Source organism: Rattus norvegicus, chromosome 2, assembly GCF_036323735.1.
Source record: "Rattus norvegicus strain BN/NHsdMcwi chromosome 2, GRCr8, whole genome shotgun sequence".
NCBI lineage: Eukaryota > Metazoa > Chordata > Mammalia > Rodentia > Muridae > Rattus > Rattus norvegicus.
In genome coordinates, this window is record NC_086020.1 from 162,937,824 (window position 1) to 162,957,119 (window position 19,296).

Consider the following 19,296-nt stretch of genomic DNA (forward strand, 5'->3'; position numbering starts at 1 on the left):
GGAAGAGAAGAAAGTAGCAGGAAAATTTTGACAAGAGGGGCCTGGACCAGGATAGTGGGCAAATGGAATATATGCTGGTAGGAGCCTGTGGAATGGGAGGACAGGGTTAAGGATGGACTTTGTGTGTATATTTGGCAGTATTTAGTGGAAGGAGACAACTTAGAAAGAGAAGGTTTTATTAGTGTTTTTATTGAGAAAGATTTTATAAGGTACGAGCAAATGCAGTTTTAAAAATTATGACTTTGAAGTTAGTATAGTAGGACATTAAAATTGATCAAATTAATGAGACCAGGGAGGAGGGTCAAACAGAGACAAAGTCTGTGGCATAAACTTGAAAAGAACTAGCACTTAAAGGGGAGGTATAAGAAGCTATCTCATTGACCGACTGTCTTAGGGTTCCCATTGCTCTGAAGAGATACCATGACCAAGGCAACTCTTTCAAAGGACAACATTTAATTGAGGTTGGCTTACAATTTCTGAGGTTCAGTCATTATCATAATGGCTGGAAGCATGGCAGCCTGCAGGCAGACTCAGTGCTGGAGGAGGAACTGAGAGTTCTACATCTTGATCTAAGGGCAACCAGGAAAGCCTGTTCTAAAGTCAGCTAGGAGGAGGGTCTCTCTACACTGGGTAGAGCTTGATCCCTAGGAGTCCTCAAATCCCGCTGCCAGTGATATATTTCCTGCAACAAGGCCACGCCTATTTTATCAAGGACACAACTCCAAATAGTCATTCTCTGTGGGCAATGCATTCAAACACACACATCAAACCACTGCACTGAGAGGACAGCCAGCAGGAAATACGTATGAACAAATCAAGTAATAGACAGCTGCGGGAAGGTATCCTAATGGGAGAGCACAAGCCACTCCTGTGCAACTTGTCTGATCACTCTTGCAAATAACAAGTCATTACAATGTGTACTCTTTTGTGCTACCCTGCACACACGCCAAATTGAGAGTTTTCTGTTCCTTCTAATAAATCACAGGTATGAAATTCTTTGATTTCTGTGTATGTGGAGGCCAGAAATCCATATTAGGTATCTTTATTTATCAATCTCTTATTTTTTTGAGGCAGGGTCTCTCTCTGAATTTGGAACTCACTGATTCAGCTATACCGAACCCCAGGGATCCCCTTATTGCCATGTTCCCAATGCTAAGATGACAGGTGCCCCTGCTGTTTGTTGGGTGCTAGGGATTTATCTAGCCAGGTCCTCCTGCTTGTAAAGTGAGCACTGAACCAACGGCGTCATCTACAGCCCTCCTCTTTGGTCAATCAATTCTATAAGAATAACTGTCAAGATGAATTTGTGATCATTTACGTCTATTCTGGTCCATAATAGAAATTGGGTCTGATTTAGTTCTCACTAGAATGTTCTTTTAACAAGGTGTTAGAAATATTCCGGAATGGTTTGTGGTGGTTGCTTTAATGGAGAGATTTACATATGAATTGTTGGACATGACATTCATGTTTTCACATGTGTTTCGAGCTCAATTTCTTTTTTCTAGCCCTTAAAGACAATGAACATCATTAGCTTCTTTTTTAGAAAAGGGTTCGGGGATGAGAAGTCAAGAGCCAGTCAAAGCAGGAAAAGAAAGAAAAAGCAGCTTGATGGAAGCATTTAATAATTCATTACTTTATATTGTCCTGTAAAGAAAAACCATAGATCACAAACCACTAAAAAATTAGATGCTTTAAAAGACTTACCCTTAACTTTTTATAGCTTTATTGATTATTACCCAAATTTCAATATATTTCAAATAATTAAATACTGCGAAGGGACATTAAAAATACAAACTAATTTACCAAAATAATTGTATTCTGAGTATTATGTACAATATAATACATTTTACATTACATATGGGGCTTTTATACATAAAGATGAGATATGATTTATGGTTACTGGAAATCCAAACAAAATTTGAACAGAACATTTCTATGCATACAAACACAATTGCTCAGCTGTGAAAATCAAAACCATACATAAGTGTGGTTATTAAAAACTAAAACTACATTCACCTGATAATAACAGAAAATGAAATTGCTTTTATTATTTTGAAAGTACCACACACAGATTAACTGTGGCCCATTTCGATGTGTTTAACAATATCGACGATCTAAACTAAAATATGTGCTCATTTCGGGGAAAAGTTTCCAGTTTGCGTTTTCTTGTAAAGGATGGATATTATTATTATTTATAGCCATTAGAATGCCTTGTTCATAGGCCAAGGCAGGTCAATTCTGGGTAAATAGTAAAGCCACTAAGGGTGGGGTGCCTATCATAGTGCTATAGATATTTTACCATATACTCTTAAAAATAATCATATTAAACTGTAGCTTTGCATGCTTTCCTATCCATAATTGTGAATCAAATGGTTACATACCAAGGCACAGAGCTTAAGAAAGAAACATATGCTGTAGAAAGTGGATAATGATGAGCAGATAACTGAGAGACTTTCGAGAAGAAATGACGGAGACTGGGAGTTCCCCCAGGAAGCGTCATCGCACATACTACATAGGTTTTAAAGTGTGTCAGCTCCTTTGGCCTCTATAGCAGGACTGAGTCCATGATACTTTCATAGCGGTATTAATATTATTCAACTTTCACACTTGATTCCTCTCAAGCAAGACTGCCGTGATTTTAAGCATTGCTACGTATTCTTGTAAGTGACCTGAAAGCTCGAGAAACGATGTCTTTGTTTACACACACACACACACACACACACACACACACACACGCAGGCTTTCCATTTGCATGTCCACTGTGCAGATGAATCTCATTTGCCAATGCCCTGCAGTAGTAACATCCTTCCAGAGCTGTACACAAGAACCTGCAAGAACAGCCACTAAGCGACCAGCCATTCCCTTCGCATTTGCACAGTGTTTCTCAGTACACCTTTTTTCTATATCCTGCATTTTATCTGAGATAAATAGTAGCCAACCCAGAAGCCAGAGAATAAAAGAGTACTGAGCTGAGACATGCACAAAAGCCAAGCACATCATCCTACCATCGCTGAGAAATGAGATTCAGACCTGAAGCCAGGTCTTACTGTTTTTCTTCTTGTCCATGTTTAACTTGATTATAAAAGAAGTTCTCACCTAAGGTATCAAAATATATTCATATAAATGTATAGCATTTCTAATAAAAAAGTTAAAAAAAGTCTAAACCCTTACTTTTGCATGTAATTAAATACTCTAGAATTCAGTAGGCGGGATTTGTTTTAGAGCAGCTTGAAAAAAAACTTGTTGGCTGAGCACAGTCTAGAAACCGGGTCCAGTTACATTTCAGCTCTACGGTGTGATTTCTCAGCGACAGCGGCCCCGTCCTCTTCATCTTCCTCCTCTTCATAATGCTCCTGTCTTCCTTTGGGATGGGCCCTGTTAGGAACTCCTTGTTCTTCAACATCATTGTTCTTATCATCAGGCTAAAAGATAAAAGAAAAAAAAAAACAACTAAGAGAGAGGATGTAGGATTGGGGATTTTTAACAAAGGATGTAACATAATTCATTTTAGAGGAATAAAAGATGTGAAGAAAAATGATCTCATAAACAATACTGCCATGGCCTCATTTTCCTAGTTATCATAACTTTTCGTAATCCTAGGTGGGCCTCCTAAATTTGGCATCGGTCAAGAGATGCAGAAAATATATTGCTGGTTCCTGTCTGTATGCATATGTGTGATTTATATGATTTATATGTGTAAATGTGATGTACCAATCAATATAGGCATACACTACTAATTCATATATATACATGCAAAGAAATAAACATACGTTTTCACCATAAGTCTCTTCAGCATTATGCTCCAATTCCCTTTTTTTCTCTTCAGTCAAATCTTCCTGAACCTGAAACAGATCACAAAGACTGAGTGCTGCTCTCCCATTTAAATACTTATAACAAAATATTCCAATTTCTGAGATATTAATTCAAAACATCATATCTTTACAAAAAGGAATTAAAATTAAAGATGAAAAATTATTAAAGCCAAAATTGTGACTTTTTAACTAGGTGTGAAGAACTGCATGATATGCCTCTGTAGAAATTATTAGCAGTTCCTGGCTATTGAAGGGACAGGTGTCATTTTCTTCAGTGACATAGCCACTGATCAGTTGCCTTTGCTCCGGTAAATTACCTCCCACACATGCTTGTTCAAGAGACTTTAATTAGACTCAGTGGGCTGTACTCGAAAGGCAGACATGGCAGTAGGAAGAAGGCGTGTTGACAGGAAGCATGGTAGAAGGACAGGAAGGTGAATCAGGGAGGAGGATGGGGAAGGGCAGTGGAGAGGAAAGTGATTAAGATTCATTGTTAAAACATATGAAAATGTCAAGCAATAATAAAATTGTTACAATCAGTATGATTCTCAAAGAAAGACACCTGGATTCAAATCTCTTATTTGTTTGGATATGAATTAATTCTACAGTCAGCAGATAGAGAGGCAGCTCTCTTTACAAACGGTTGTACTTCCTCTTCCAAATGGGAGAGCTCCAGAAATCTGTCGGTCAGACTGGATAGAAGTCCTAGAAATACAAAACTGCCCATCTTATGCTCTGTAGACAATCATACACTGTGTAGTGTTAGGCCTGCATGCACTGCTGCAAGCCAGAGAGGATATCAGGTCCTATTCCAGATGGTTATGAGCCGCCATGTGGTTGCTAGGAACTGAACTCAGGACCTCAAAAAGAGCAGGAGAAACCCAGAGGAGCTTGAGGAATCTTGTGCTAGATGGGTCAGGGACACCCCAAGAAGACCTAGAGAGTCAACTAACCTGGGCCATGGGGGCTCACAGAGACTGAACCATCAACCAAAGAGCATGCATGGGCTGGACCCCTAATATTGGTAGCAGATATGCAGCTGAGGTATGCTGGGAATTACAGAACTGCAGAAATAGGAGGGCATGAAAAGAGCAGTGGAGGTGAGTGGAAGTTGAAAGTGAGCACATACAAAGGCACGCCAGTGGCCTGTTTCCATCTTGTCAGCAAGCCCCTTGGACTCATTTGTCCCTGATGACACAGTAGGGCTCTGCTTATTCAGTAACTGCAGATGGTCCACCCAGTCACCCCATGGGAAAGGTCCCTGACTTCTGTTCATGTAGTAATATCATTCATAATGACTATGCCTTTTTGGTTTGTTTCTTGTTTTAATCAACACCGAGTCTCTCTCTGTAGCCCTGGCTGTCCTGGAATTCAATAGAAAAGTCTGGCCTCAAACTCACAGAGATCCACCTGCCTCTGCCACCTGAGAGCTGGGATTAAAGATGTCACTCTACAGCTCCCAGTTATAACTGGGTCTTAAGTCAATTGTTTTATTTAAGGGTTACAGCATGGTGACTTTCTGTTACTATCATTTTTCTATATTAATTTCCACCAAGAACTCTCCCACATTTACCCTACACTTCCAATTCATAAAATACTTAGCAATGTCAACCTCAGGTCAGGCCTGGGTAAGCTGTAGTTAGAGTTTAAATTATCAATTATGTGATTCTGAGAAACTTAATTGACCTTTCTGAAACTCAAACTTCTCATGCATAAAAGTGCTTAAGAGAAGTCCATGGCCCCAGGTGTTTATGTGTGTGTTAGAGGAGGAGTGGTCTGAGAGTTGTGGATCCTTTAAAGCATGTAGTGAAAGAATTTTCTGCAAATGAGTGGAACCACTCACACAAGTTCTAGAAGTCACACTTTGCAAAGTCCATCCCCAGCTGCTTTCCCTGGGACTATTTATCTAAACAGAGCTTCCGAAAACATCATTATCCACTTGCTGGAAGGCAGAGCTTTTAAAGGGCTCTGACTTCAAGGGCCCTTGAAAGGTAAAATCTGATTTCCTCCAAGGCAGCTTTGGTCTATGTATCTGTATTTTTTCATGAACTTCTCTAGGTGACTCTTGGTCATAGCTGAGACAGGACACTACCTCCCAGAGTACACTGGATGCTAGTTAAAAATTCCTGGCTGGGTAGATAACAGCCTTTCTCTACTCGTTGGCTCTATTGTAGAAATTTAGCTTATGTCCCAGTTGTCATTCTAGTTATAGTTGGGAACTGATGATTTAAGTGGGTCTTTCATTTGGGGAATCAAAAAAAATGATATTCTATAATATTCTAGCCATAGAGACAATAGACACTTACAAGAACAATAGTAATCCATTCATCATGTTTGAGGCAAAAGCAACACAAGGCTCATCTTAATTACATTACTAAGTCAGAACAGATGACAGTGTGTGTCTGAGCTTTACAATATGCTTAAGCTGATAGCCCCAGGTCAAAAGTTCACCTTTGATTATTCACATCTTCCACAACAGCCTGGCTTAATATACCACTAAAACTGGCACCAAGCTTCATTGAACATATCTCAGAGATGCCACTTTTCATTTGTAGCCCTAAAATCTGTGCTTCTGAAATCTGAGAAAAGAATCCTACCAAATGGAGCAAACCTTGTGTCTGAACTTAGTGTTGGCTCACTGTCTTGTGCTATCATTGGTAGTAAAAGTTTTCTTCATATGAGAGAAACTATATTCCTGGCTAGGAATCCGGAGGCATCACCTTCAGAAGCTAAGCACTGAAGTATCCCTCTGTCCCCCCTCCCTCCCTCCTTTCCTTCCCCCTCCCTCCCTCCTTCCCTTCCCCCCCTTTTCCTTCTTAGCAGAGCCTCATATCCCTGGATGAGTTCAAAATCACCCACCATGTAGCTGAGAACAACCTTGAACTTCTGATATTCCTATCTCTATTCCCAAAATGCTGTGAATTTAAGTGTGCACCACCACACCCAGCTTAGGTGTTGCTTGCAGATCTTAAGCTTCCTATTTATTGGCCAAGAGCTGAGCCATACCCTCAGTCTTGGAAACGTTTCTTGACATGCTGATCATGTGACCAGGTCACATCAGGTGTCACATGTGTCTTCTTCTGGCCAGTAACCTTTTCCTTTTCTCTGAGAATACTCTTACTAATCTGCATTTTTGCTGTACTGGAGTCATGAAAGTATTCAAATTGTTCAATTATTCATGAACTCATTCAACTATTTTTCACATTTAAGTACTTTAAAATACCTACCAGTTTTTAGTTATGTAATAATGTCTCTTTACTCAAAAGTAGATAAAGATTTATAATGCTAGAAATATGAGAGAAATATTACAGGAAGTATATTTAGTCTAAAAATAGTAAGCAAATAAACAGGGAGGGCTGTTCGGGAATCATCAGTTTTGTGTCTTAGAAAGTTAACATGACTGGATTAAAAGAAGGTAGTGAAAAGCAGGGGGCATAGCGTAGTTAGTGAGGTGTTTGCTGGCTAAGCAATTGGGCCACATGCCAACGCTCAGAGCCTATGTATAAAGGCTTTACTGTGGCATGCACTTAATCCCAGCACTGGTGAGTCAGGGACAGTCAGATTCCTGGGGCTTTCTGGATAGACAGCATGTCTACCTGATGAATGCCAAGCCAAAAGGCAGACCTGATTTCTGGAGAAAAAAAAAAGGTCGATGCCTTCAGAGGAGAGATGACATGTGAGACTTCCCTCTGGCCACCACACTCATGGGAATACATATGAATGTGTACCTGCATAACATATGTCTTCCCACTCATCAAAACATACACATGTACACACACACACACACACACACACACACACACACACACACGCACACAAGCTCTCTCGCCCCCTCCTCCCTCTTTTTCCCTTCCCTTCCTTCGCTTCCCATTTTCAAGCCAGGAAGTCTGATGAATGCAGCTCTGACAGATGTAAGGCTGATAGGATACAATTCTCAAGGCCTAAATATTAATACCAATGCATTCAAGTGTTATCTTGGAGGGAAGGAAACTGAGGGCTCTTATAAGTCTTCAGCCCAGCAGCTATAGAGCAGCTAAAATACTGAGGCTAAGAGGAGATGATGAGGATGAAGCCACTTCAGAATTTCACTGTTTTTATAATCCAGGAATGCTGCCCAAGCACACACTGAAACAATGGATCCATGCTTTTAGTTCACTGCTCTTCTTGCTGCAGGCTGTTCGGCACCTCATCTGTTACTGATGCTGGAAAGAAATGTGACATCTACTCTTTTCTTTCCTGCATAGAAAGTCTGGGAGCACTGGAAAGAGTGCATCCTGACAGGAGCTTGATATAGCTGTCTCCTGAGAGGTTCTGCCAGAGCATGACAAATACAGAGGTGGAGGCTCGAAGTCAACCAATGAACTGAGAATGGGGTCCCCATTGGAGGAGTTAGAGAAAGGATTAAAGGAGCTGAAGGGGATCGTAACCCCATAAAACCAACAATACCAAACAACCATAGCTCCCAGTGACTAAATCACCATCTAAAGAGTACACCTGGACAGACCCATGGCTCCAGCTGCATCTGTAGTAGAGGATGGCCTTGTTGGGCACCAATGGAAGGAGAAGCCCTTGGTCCTGCCAAGGTTGGACCCCCAGTGTAGGGGAATGTCAGAATGGGTAGGGAGGAAGGGATGGGTAGTTGGGTGGGGGAAAGGGGATAACATTTGAAATGTAAATAAAAAAATCCAATAGAAAGAACTGAAAACAGCAAGGGATGCTCAGTGGACAGGGTGTCAGTGAAGGGAAAGAAAAGCTTTACGAAGAATTTTAGGAAGTAGTCCTACTGTGTATGTGTGTGTGTGTGTGTGTGTGTGTGTGTGTGTGTTAATCCAGAGCTAATACAACAGGGGGTTAGAAAGTACAGACACTGACCTATAAGACTTCAAGGAAGGGCCTCGGGCTTTGTACAACAAGACAGTGTTATAACCTCAGAAGAGCCCAAGGAGAGGAATATTGGGTACAGGGGAGGGGAAGGATGCCCTCTGGGAGAAGGCTGCAGTGGAACAGCACAAGCCTTTGCCCTGTGGCATGCTCTTGCTTGTATTTCTTGTCCTTCTGTCCCTATCCCTCTCCCATCTCAGGATTGCTCTCCTTCACCTTAACTGATCATACTACAGAGCTGAGAAGGAATCAGCAAACACTGATTAAACTTTTATGTTTACCCTTCTGAATTTTTAAAAGGAAGCCAAGGTGAACCCTTTCTCTCTTAATCCCTCAAAGCTGCCACTCCCCAACCCCCATCCCCATTTGACATAAGGAAACAAAGGCCTATTAGTCTAGACATTCTGTTACAAGAGCGGTCCTGATGAATCGCTCTCTCCAGCAAATGTCTTAATATTCAAGGCTGCTCCTTTCTCTTCCTGGAAAGACAATCTCTGGGTCTTCATGAAGACAAACAGCAGGAAGGGAAATGTGACAGAATGCTAAGCTCAAGCCTGTCATAAAGAGCAGCATGCTTTTTTCTTTTCTTGAGAGAAACACAAGTTTAGCACTGGCTCTAAAAAGCTGACAGAGATAGGAAGAACGAGGCAGAGCCTCGGGAAGGCAGCTGAGAGTGCTGGAGCGGAGCACCAGCTCTCTGAACTTGCTCTCTTCCCTGGGGCCAGTCTTTGCGTGGTCATACGGCTACTTTCCTATCTGCCCTTTCCTTCAGGGAGAAGGCTGTCTGTTTGTAAGATACTAGTTATGAAGTGGTTCTTAGGGCTTTAACTTGGGAAATACTGACTTGTCTACAATGAGAGTAAATGTGGGGTTTTGACCTGACATAAACCATACTCCCTGTGGTAGTTTCAATAAGCGTGGCACTATATGAAAGCATAAAGACATGTGGTTGTTTTGGAGCGAGTGTGGCATTATTGGAGGAAGACAGTCACTGGCCATACAGAAGCTGCAGAAGCTGTAGAAGCTCAAGCCACACCTAGTGGCTCACTCTTCCTGCTGCCTTCAGATTCAGATGTAGGACTCTCTAGGTCTGCCTGCATGCTGCTATACATCCTGCTCCAAACAACGGATTAAACATCAGAACTGTAAGGCAGTCCCAGTTAAATGTTTTCCTCTATAAGAGTTGCTGTGGTCATGGTGTCTCTTCACCACAGTAAAATGCTAACTAAGACAGGCTCACTCATGTATAGGATTTCACTCAAGAGACACCTGCATGCCTGCAGCCCACAGGCTCTCACACACTGAACTCACCAGCTCTCTAATCCCAGGAATGAGATACTATGCTAGGTTTTCTCTAAGAATCATTACCGATAATACATCAAAAGTTTACAATAAAGAAAAAAATAAATTTTCATATTAAAAATTAGATCTAAATGTGTTTTGTTCAAATGAATCCCAGTCCTTTCCATAGTTTACCTCCTTTCTTTTCCTTATGGTGGAGAAGGTGTTCTGAAGACTGAACTCAAGGCCTCTCACTTGCCAGGTGACCCTCATTATCAGGCTTAATTAAGAAGTTGGATTCATATGGGGAAAGAGGTCAGAATGAAAGACTGATACATCTCTAGAAACATCTGCAGTGAGTTCCATGGATTCCAGTTCACCCCGTGGGGTGTGGAGGAATTTTATATATAGCTTTTCTGGCAAGGAGTCACATCCAAAGACCTAGGTCTGTGTGGTCCGGCTGGAATGCAGACATGCCACAGACCTTTAATCCTTCTATCTGGCCTCCAGATACGCCCTTAGTGAACAGTTTTTAAGGTAAAATTAGTTTGCAGAAAGAAGCAGCCATGTTGGAAAGTGACATCTAATTGAGGGTCAAAGGAATAAACCAGAAAGATTTGGCAGAATGAGTCAGATATAGGATGTGCTCAGCTGTCAGGAGAAATGCTATTTAAGAACGGCACAGGGAGAGTTCTTGTGCATCGGGATTTGAATTAGTTGGGAGTCGGTACAGTGAGTGCAGTGCAATGAAGGTGAGTTTGTTTGTGAGTTGATTCAGGTCAGCAGAAACAATTGAAGGCAGAGAATAAGAAGGAGTCAGAAGATTAGAACAAATTGCCAGAGTTAGTTTGAAGTCAAGCAGAGAAATTCAGTCAGAAGCTGATAGAAGCCAATTTGAATCAGTTAGCTTGGAGAGGAGTTTGAGTTGAACCAGCCAGCCAGAGTTCAGAGAGAACTAGAAAGGCTGAGGTTATTCAACAATAAGCATCCTAAAAGAAAATCACATCCGGTGAATAAAAGTTACTTTCACAGTGGGCTATCTTTCTGACAGGCATGGGGAAAACTCCACAGAGAAAGCTCTAGGGGTCAGTCCATATTCCCTGGATATAAGGAGCCTCGTTCTCTGTATGATGTGAGAAAATACATGTGTGGACACTCTCAGAAAGATCACATGAATCTTAGTCTGCCACAGGTCTTCTCAATTCCACATCTGTGGTGATTTAAGGTTACTCTGGTTTATCTTCTGAGTCTCTCAACTGCCATGATCTACATAGTCTTCAAGATCCCTCCCACCCCATTCTCATTCCACTTAAGTCTGAATGTTAGAGTCCACAGAACTGAGATTTGTTTGCGGGTAGCATGCCCAGTGTGCCCTGGCCCATGCAATCTTATACCTCTTCCTCTCCTTCTTCCTGGTATTGCTCGTCAACATTATCTTCCTGCTGGTCTGGATTCCCTGCCATCTGTTGAAACAAAAGCAGAGGCTCATGTTACTATATGTACTTTCGAGAATCATCTGTCGGGATGCTGGGTCAAAGAATGAGCATACCATGATGAAAAGTCCACTTGCAAATGCATTAGTAGCCAGAAATGTTGAATGGAGAGTGTGGGGGTCATCCCTTACCTGACTCTGGGATACAGGCTTATAGGCATAGCATCTCACACAAGGGTCCAAGATTCGCTAATGTGGCAAATCTTCTTTAACCCACACAAGCACTCGCCTGCCCCATAAACTAGGCATTTCGTAAAATGCGCAGGCGGAACCGACTCTTCACCCAGGCATTATCTTACCACCAGATGCTCGTCCATTTCCACATTCCCTTGCTTTGCTTCGCTTTGCTTTCGCTCTTCACTTTCCTCTGGCAAATTTTCTTCTCTCACTTGCTCGGCTTCTTCGAATTCATCCTCGCCTTGATTGTTGGGGTCATCTGCTGGGTTTATATCCTGCGCAGCTGCCCTCTGCAAAATGTTCATAGAAAGCACCTACCACTTTAAAACTGAGGCTCCAGTTTAATTTCACTGGGAAGGTCATACACTGGCTGGCTGAAGATGAAATTGCCCTTCATGGGACTGTTCAGATCAATCTTTCCCAAGCCTTGCCAAGATGGAACTCTTGCTTTGTCAGTGTTTAAGGAATCAGATTGATTGAGGAGGTCCAAATAGTACTTCATTTGTGCAAGTGATTCCTCACAATCCCAGCAGTAAGTAATGCAAGTTTCACAACATAGCCAACAGTTGTAAGAGAAGTTGGAGGGCCAAATGGAAAAAAATAAATCAGTCATAATCAAGATGAGAGAGCTAAATGGGCAAATAGCTCTTCTTTTCTGATATGCTGACTTTCACACCAACTTCTCTTTTTGAGAAATTTCGAGAGAAGTGTGTGTGTTGGTCGCAAGTGTGTGTGTGTGTGTGTGTGTGTGTGTGTGTGTGTGTGTGTGTGTGTGTATATATATATCTGCCTGGAAGTGCACTGGAGTGGAGGCCAGAGGTCAACTTTAGGTATCATTCCTCAGAAACAGTTAACACTATTTTTTAGATAGGATATCTTACAATGAGACATGAGGCCCATCCATTAAGCTAGACTGGCTTGTTATCAAGCCCTTGGTATTCGGTTACCAACTCCCCAGCACCAGGCTTTTAAGCCTGCACCTCCACATCTGACTTTATATGTGGATGCTGGAGACTGAGCATGCTTGTGCTTGTGCAGCAAGTACTTTACTATCTGGGGTATCTCTGAGGCCCCCTGAAAGAAATTCTTAACATGTATATAGGCAGAGAGTAGTTGATGGGAAAGAAAGCTCATATCCAGACTAAGTGGTCCTTTTGTAGCATGGTCATATTTTTTTTATCAACTATGGCTACTGTGAAGAAGAATAATACTGTTCTAGAAAGTGATAGGAAAAATCAGGCAGTATATCACCAAAGATATTTTCACAGAAGTTCTCAGTAATTGTGTTGACTTGATGGTTACTTCAGTTGTTCATTTAAGCATCCAGGTCAGCAGTTAAATAATACCCATCCTCAAAAAAATCTTCAGATGGGAAGACAAACCTCTGCTTCTTAGGGGTGTCCCCAATCCTTTGGTAAGTCTTAGGACACTGACTAAAGTGGGAATTACTCTCCCGAGATGCTGAAGCCGCAGAGTAGGATTCAGTCTCTCGGAATGGGGCAGACAAGGGGCTCTTTCTACTATTCACTGAGCCACTTGACCATGGCCAAGAGCTCCCTGCAGTGTCAGATGGCTTATTACTGCACAGCCTGGCCTGAAGCTTCAAGTGCAAATGACACTGCTCTCAATATAAAAGACAAGTCATCACCTTCACATCCAATTCCAATTACTCTACAACCTCTTGTTTTATAGGCTTTCTTGTATAAATTATTCATCATTTGTGTGAAGGATAAAGAAAAAAGTGCTAAATATCATTTTTAAGTTCATAAAAATGCAAATGCTAGCCCCAACTCCAACCAAGCAGCAATTAGGGGGTTACAGGAAACAAACGTTTCACCAAATAAAATAGTGAATACAGAGTTGAAGCAGAGGTAACTCACAATCTCCAGTTAAAAGGCCTCAGTCTTTTCCAGTGCATTGAATAGAGTGGCCAAAAAGATGTCAGGAGAGTAAAGGATCCTACAAGCCAGGGAGCACATCCTACACCTAAGTGCCTGTGAGACCCACCCTGTCCCCAATGGCAGCCTTCATCTCCTCTTACACACTTGTAGGCTTTTCTGCTCTGGCTTTCTTGTTCTCAAGGGATAATTCTCATGCCTTCATATGTTCCTCCTCCCATTATTGGAAACAGTTCAGTGCTAGTCTCCCAGATACATATTTTCCTAAAGGTTATTGCAGAGAGGAAAAAAAGAAGGCATTCTGCAAGCTAAGTAGAAAAGCCATCAGCATCAAGGTGCTCCAAGCCACTACTGAAACATTCTGGCACCAATAGACAGAACAATTTCTGGCTCAATTTATACAGAGCTCAGGGACTGAATGTCATCGCAACATGTGTTGCGATGTACTGTTTATTAGCAGTATTTGATAGGAGAGCTAAAGTAGACTGCAAACATCATTTACACAAAACAGGAGATTGCATCTATTCCACAACTGCTTGCGATTCACCAGTATAGGGCTAAGGACCTAGAATGCCCATCCTGAGAGGTGAGGGGTCTTGTTTCCAGTCAACACAAAGACTAACCAGGCATCTACATAATTGCAGTCTGAATTGTGTATACCATCTTGGCACCTGATAACCTCTTTTTAAACCTGAAGCCACACATCCTTATTCATTGTTATTAGGACGGTCACAAAGAATGGAACAAAAGCACGACACATTTGACAACCCAACAGACCACATAACATGCTCAACAAACATCAAGTTTTTCCCCCTGTTCCCTTTCCAACCTCTTTTCTGGCTTGTCCCCTCCTCTTCATCTTTAAGAGTCACTGTATTTTTCAATACTTCTCAATTTTGCTCTTCTAAGTTAAAGTTTAATCAGACTAAAAGATGCCAAAGTTAATGCTCTTTTTAATCCCAAGAATGACCTTCAGTCCATCTCCTCATACCCCTACTGTAGAAAGCACAGCCCCCAGTAATCACTGGAGAAACCATAATTGTTAAGCACACAGGCCTGCTCTCTTCACTGGAAGGAAGAATGGGATGCCTGGTCTGGAATGATGGAGTGATGTGCTCACATAACCTAGTGATTCTTTGCTATTCAATTAGGAATCAGCCTCCTGCTGAAGTTCCCCTAGACCTTGAGAATTATTTAGGCACTAATCCTGGGCTTTGTCTTTCAGAGAATAGAAACTCATCTTTAAGTGACCCCATGTGTTGGGATTCAGAATCAGGCCAAAGGCTAAGGTATATATGTTTTATACTGAAGTGGCCACGGCTTTCAGATTTTCCGAGCATCCTTCAGTCCCGACCTATTATAGGGCATGGCTGGCACACACTGCCCTCTACACATACCTTTCCAGCCCAGGAGCTGGGCTTTCCCTCGCCCAGAAGCTCTTCCCTTTATAATCTATACATTTTGGTTTCTCTTTTCTTTCTCCCCCGCTACATTTTCTTTGCGTGTGTGCACACATGCTCTTTCTCTTGCCCCTTTCCTTTGTCCTCTTCCTCATGACAACTTCACTGGCCTGGTTTATTGGGACCAGTGAACCTGCCATAGAATGGCTTCCCACTTATATACCTTTATATACTTTAATTTGACTTGAATTGGCTCATTCCTTCTGTGGAGAATAACTTAGCAGCCTGTCCCTTGAATCCTCCATCAACAGAATTCATTCTTATGCTTACTACAAATTTATTCTCTCTAGAGCTGAGCCCTGAGCACTGCTTCTCAGTCCACAGAACTAATTCTTATGATAAAGGTTCAGGGGCTTTCCTATAGCAGTGTATTATGCCAGAGTATTTCAGTGTAGCCATGCCGGAAGCTTGCTTACGAGAATTGTCACATGGAGACTCCTCCACCCACACGCCAAAGTTCTACTGTGTATAAGAACTCTCTAGAAGTTCTGATCTAGTCTGACTGACCAAGGCTGACTGCGTCATGTTTTAGTCTGACTTCCTTGTGGTTGTTTCCTTGCTAGGTGTGATCCCCAACACCCTATCTCATGGTTTGGAGTTAAATGATTCTGATTTCTTCCTTCACAGTTACACAAGATGCCCTCCTCTGTCTGATGAGAAGGCCCACCAGGAGCCAGGAGCTGGAGTCAGGCACTGTTCCCTTTTTTGGTCCTGCCTGCCTGTGAGTTACTAACTTTCGGGACCAGAAGAGAACACTTACATCTGCTTCAGCTTCTGGGTCGCCTTCTTGGTGTCCTGGTTCATGAAATTCCTGTCTGTTGCCTGGGTCTCCTTCAGCTTCATCTTGGCGTTGGTTATCTCTATCATAGGCTGACAAAGCAATGGAAGCAAAATCAGCCCTGTGTGAATTGGGCAGGATTTTTCCTCTTTTATAGTCTATCTATCGCACCTCCATCTCAGACATTGGCACGTATGTATCTGTTTTGGCTTTTGTTTGTTGTTTTCTTCCTGAACAGTTCTGTCCCTTTTTTGCATGTCAAAGGGATGGATAACCGCACCATTCAACCCCCCTTAAAGGAATATTTATAGTAGAGGCTGGCTTTTCCCCACCAGATATAAAACAATAAACAAAACTTGCATAGTAAAAAAAAAATTGAAGTAATTTTTTTTCTTTTGCTATTGAACATCAGGAGAAAAGAGAGTTTTCCAAGATTAGGACATTTCTAAAGGGACAACTACGACTGTGAACTCAGAAGCAAACTTACTGCTGACAGAAAACATATCCCATGCTTAAATTGCTTAGAGATTTACTTACTGGTCTTTGAGGGGGCAAAAGAATTCAGATTAACAGAATTATAAGAGCTCACAAGAATTGTAAATCCTTTGAAGAGTAAGACTTAAGATGGAAGGTTAAGTACATAGAGACTTATTTAGTTTGCAGACAATAAAGAAGCAGGGAGCCAGCTAGCAAGCTCAGAGGGACTTATTAAACAGGAAGGGAGCAAATAGCTCTTGGTCTTATGAACAACAAGTAGAAGAAGTTAAAGTGACCCATGGGGGACATAAATGCAACACTTTCCTGACTCTTAGGGTTATAAAATACCACAACAGGCTGCCGATGGAGTGTGCGGCTTTGCTTTTCTTTAGACACTTTCTGGAAAAATCAAGCACTCGTTAAGACTTAGTGGTACCAAGGAGAGTTAACTTCAGCTCCATCTCCACAGGAAGCATCATTTGATAAATTTCATACTAAATTTTTGCCTTGTGTGTGTGTACATACATTTAAACAAGAGTAGGAGATTCCCAAGCTAAGTAGTAAACAAATAAATTTCCTAAAGAACACCAATCCTAAGACTGATTGTCAGAAACAACTGTTAAGCACCCTGCCTTAATTTAATTTGACTTGAATTGGTTCATTCCTCTGGTAGAGAATAACTTATCAGCCTGTCCTTGCATCCTTCATCAACAGAATTCATCCCTATGCTTACTACATTTTTTTTTTTCACTCTAGATCTGAGCCTTGAGCAGAGGTAAGAATTATGTAGGAAAGAGTCACCATCGTGGCCAGGTTTCAGTAGTGGTATATGTTTTTACCAGCACTCAGACCAAGTGTGGCAACAGTGTTAGCATGAGTCACAGCTGTCTTCTGCATTTATTCAGGGATGGAGTTAGCCTGTTGGAGCAAGGGACTGTGCTGCTTGCTATAGCGTGGTATGACCAAGCAGTCTGACTGAAGTGGCATCATCTAAGAAGTCTTACCACCTCCCTCTTCTTCAGGGATTCCTTGGTCCTCGGCTCCCTGTGCAACATCATTCTCCACAGCATCAGAATGAGCTTGCTGCCTGTCAGGGACCCAAATTCGGAGATAAACAATCAGCCAGCACAGTTTGACAAAGGTCATTTATCTTTTAAGACAGGAATAAATAAAGATTTCAGCTTTTAGAATAAGCCATAACTTGTTTCTGAGATTTAGACACATAATAAAGTGTAATCGTGATACCAGCTATGTTTTCAAAGCCTTTAAAAAATAAATTGTCATTCCCTGATGAAATTAAGTTAGAACTGCGGATGCTAGGCGATTTTGAGGCTGCTTGCTTTTATTTCACAGGAGTGTGCAATGTGTGTGCACGGAAGTCTTGTGAGAGGTGCACCAACATGCAGCATACCACGGGGTCGGAAGGTAACCCTGCATGGTGTCCTCGTCTTCAACCATGTTTGACTCAGAGCCTGACTTTCTGGTGTTTGCTGTTACGTACTCCACGCTGATTGGCTGAAAACTTCTAGAGATTCTCCTTGTCTCCATCTCCCATCCTGATGAACTAGCCCAGAATTCCAGACTGTATGCCACTGTACTTAGATTTGCATCGATTCTGGGGATTTGAACTTAAGTGCTAATATTTGTGTGGTAAGTCCTTTATCACCAAGCCCTCTTCTCAACTGATAACTATCTGATAACTATTGCGTTTAGACAGAACAAAAATTATGCTTAAAAGTGAGTATCTAGCATTTAATTCCCTAATACTTTTTTTCTATCTTGTCTCCATGGGCAATATAAGTTTGTCTTCTTGCCATACACTACACGTACACAATGCTGATTTGACAAAAGAAGAAGGACTGTCTACACCCACCAGGGAAAGGGGCAGGCTACCTTAGCTGGTACTGCTGCTGGCCTTCCTCATGGTCTGCCTGCTTCTGCTGAGCCATCTCTCTGGCCAGGTACTGCTGCTGCTGCTGTTGTCGTAGCAACTGTCCGTGGAGCCTCTGTTGGTGCAAAGCTTCTTGATGTTCTCTCAGCCGCTGGGCTTCCTCATCTCTCCTTGCTGCCAGCCTCTGCTGTTCCAACTGCTCCTCATATGGGGACCGGAAGTTTGTAGCTGCCTTGGTTGAATGCTCAATCTAGAATAGAAAAGGTTCAAGCTGAGCTAGGAGCGTTAAACCCTTCACTTGCTTGGCAGGACAAACTCAGGAGGCAGGATAGGCTTCTCAACACTTTATATCAGGTAAATGCCAATTGTACATAAAGCCTAAGAACTTGTAATTTCCAGCTTTTTCTGAAAGGACTTGGTCTTCTTCTGGACCTGTCAGCTGGAAGGTGGCCTTTCAGTGTGCTCCTGCTTCAATACTACAGGGCACAGCACAAGAAATCAGTTCCAACCTTAACTAAATTCATGCTTTTAGGTTCTGAATCAAGCTGGTAACCCCACACTAAATGCACAATGTGTGAAGCTAAGGCTTTGTATAGGAATAAAGGTCCAAGGATGCTAACTCCAAAAATGTATGTTAGTCTCAGGCTAAAGGAAATGTCAAATTTCAGCTTATACTACTGATTCAGAGGAGATTAAAGATAGAGACAGAGACAAAGAAAGAGAGTTGAAAAGGAGAGAAAGACACAGAAAGAGGAGAAATAGAAAAACAGAGACAAAGAGAGGAGGGAGAAACTCTCTCTCTCTCTCTCTCTCTGTGTGTGTGTGTGTGTGTGTGTGTGTGTGTGTGTGTGTGTGTGTGTGTGTGTGTGAGAATGCCTCAAGAGTCCTTCTTTATGTACTATTCACCTTGCTTTTAAAGGCATGGTCTCTCTCTGAAACCTGGGCTTTCTTGTCAGGCTAGGCTGGCTGGCTGGTGAGCCCCAGACACCTGTCTATTTCCCCAGTGCAGGACTATAGAAACATACCACCACACAAGCTTTGTACACAGCATTTGGGATCAAAATGAGTTCATCCAGATTTTACTTCACTGACTGACCATCTCCACAGTCTCATTGTGTCATTATCATTATTATTACTGTTGCTATTATT

General features: G+C 41.9%; 1 protein-coding gene across 2 annotated transcripts in view; it reads right to left on the reverse strand.

Annotated features, from left to right (window-relative positions):
• Positions 1-1,605: 1,605 nt before the first annotated feature.
• Golim4 (golgi integral membrane protein 4) overlaps positions 1,606-19,296 on the reverse strand; it is a 92,473-nt gene continuing 74,782 nt past the window's right edge. For both annotated transcript variants that reach the window (NM_001399469.1, NM_001399468.1), the window contains 7 exons: positions 18,150-18,397; positions 17,261-17,343; positions 15,762-15,871; positions 11,766-11,933; positions 11,369-11,437; positions 3,771-3,842; positions 1,606-3,422 (listed from right to left, as the gene is read on the reverse strand). In NM_001399469.1, the coding sequence (NP_001386398.1) occupies positions 3,276-3,422; positions 3,771-3,842; positions 11,369-11,437; positions 11,766-11,933; positions 15,762-15,871; positions 17,261-17,343; positions 18,150-18,397 (897 nt within the window). In that variant the 3' untranslated portion in view covers positions 1,606-3,275. The remainder of the gene's footprint in view (positions 3,423-3,770; positions 3,843-11,368; positions 11,438-11,765; positions 11,934-15,761; positions 15,872-17,260; positions 17,344-18,149; positions 18,398-19,296) is intronic.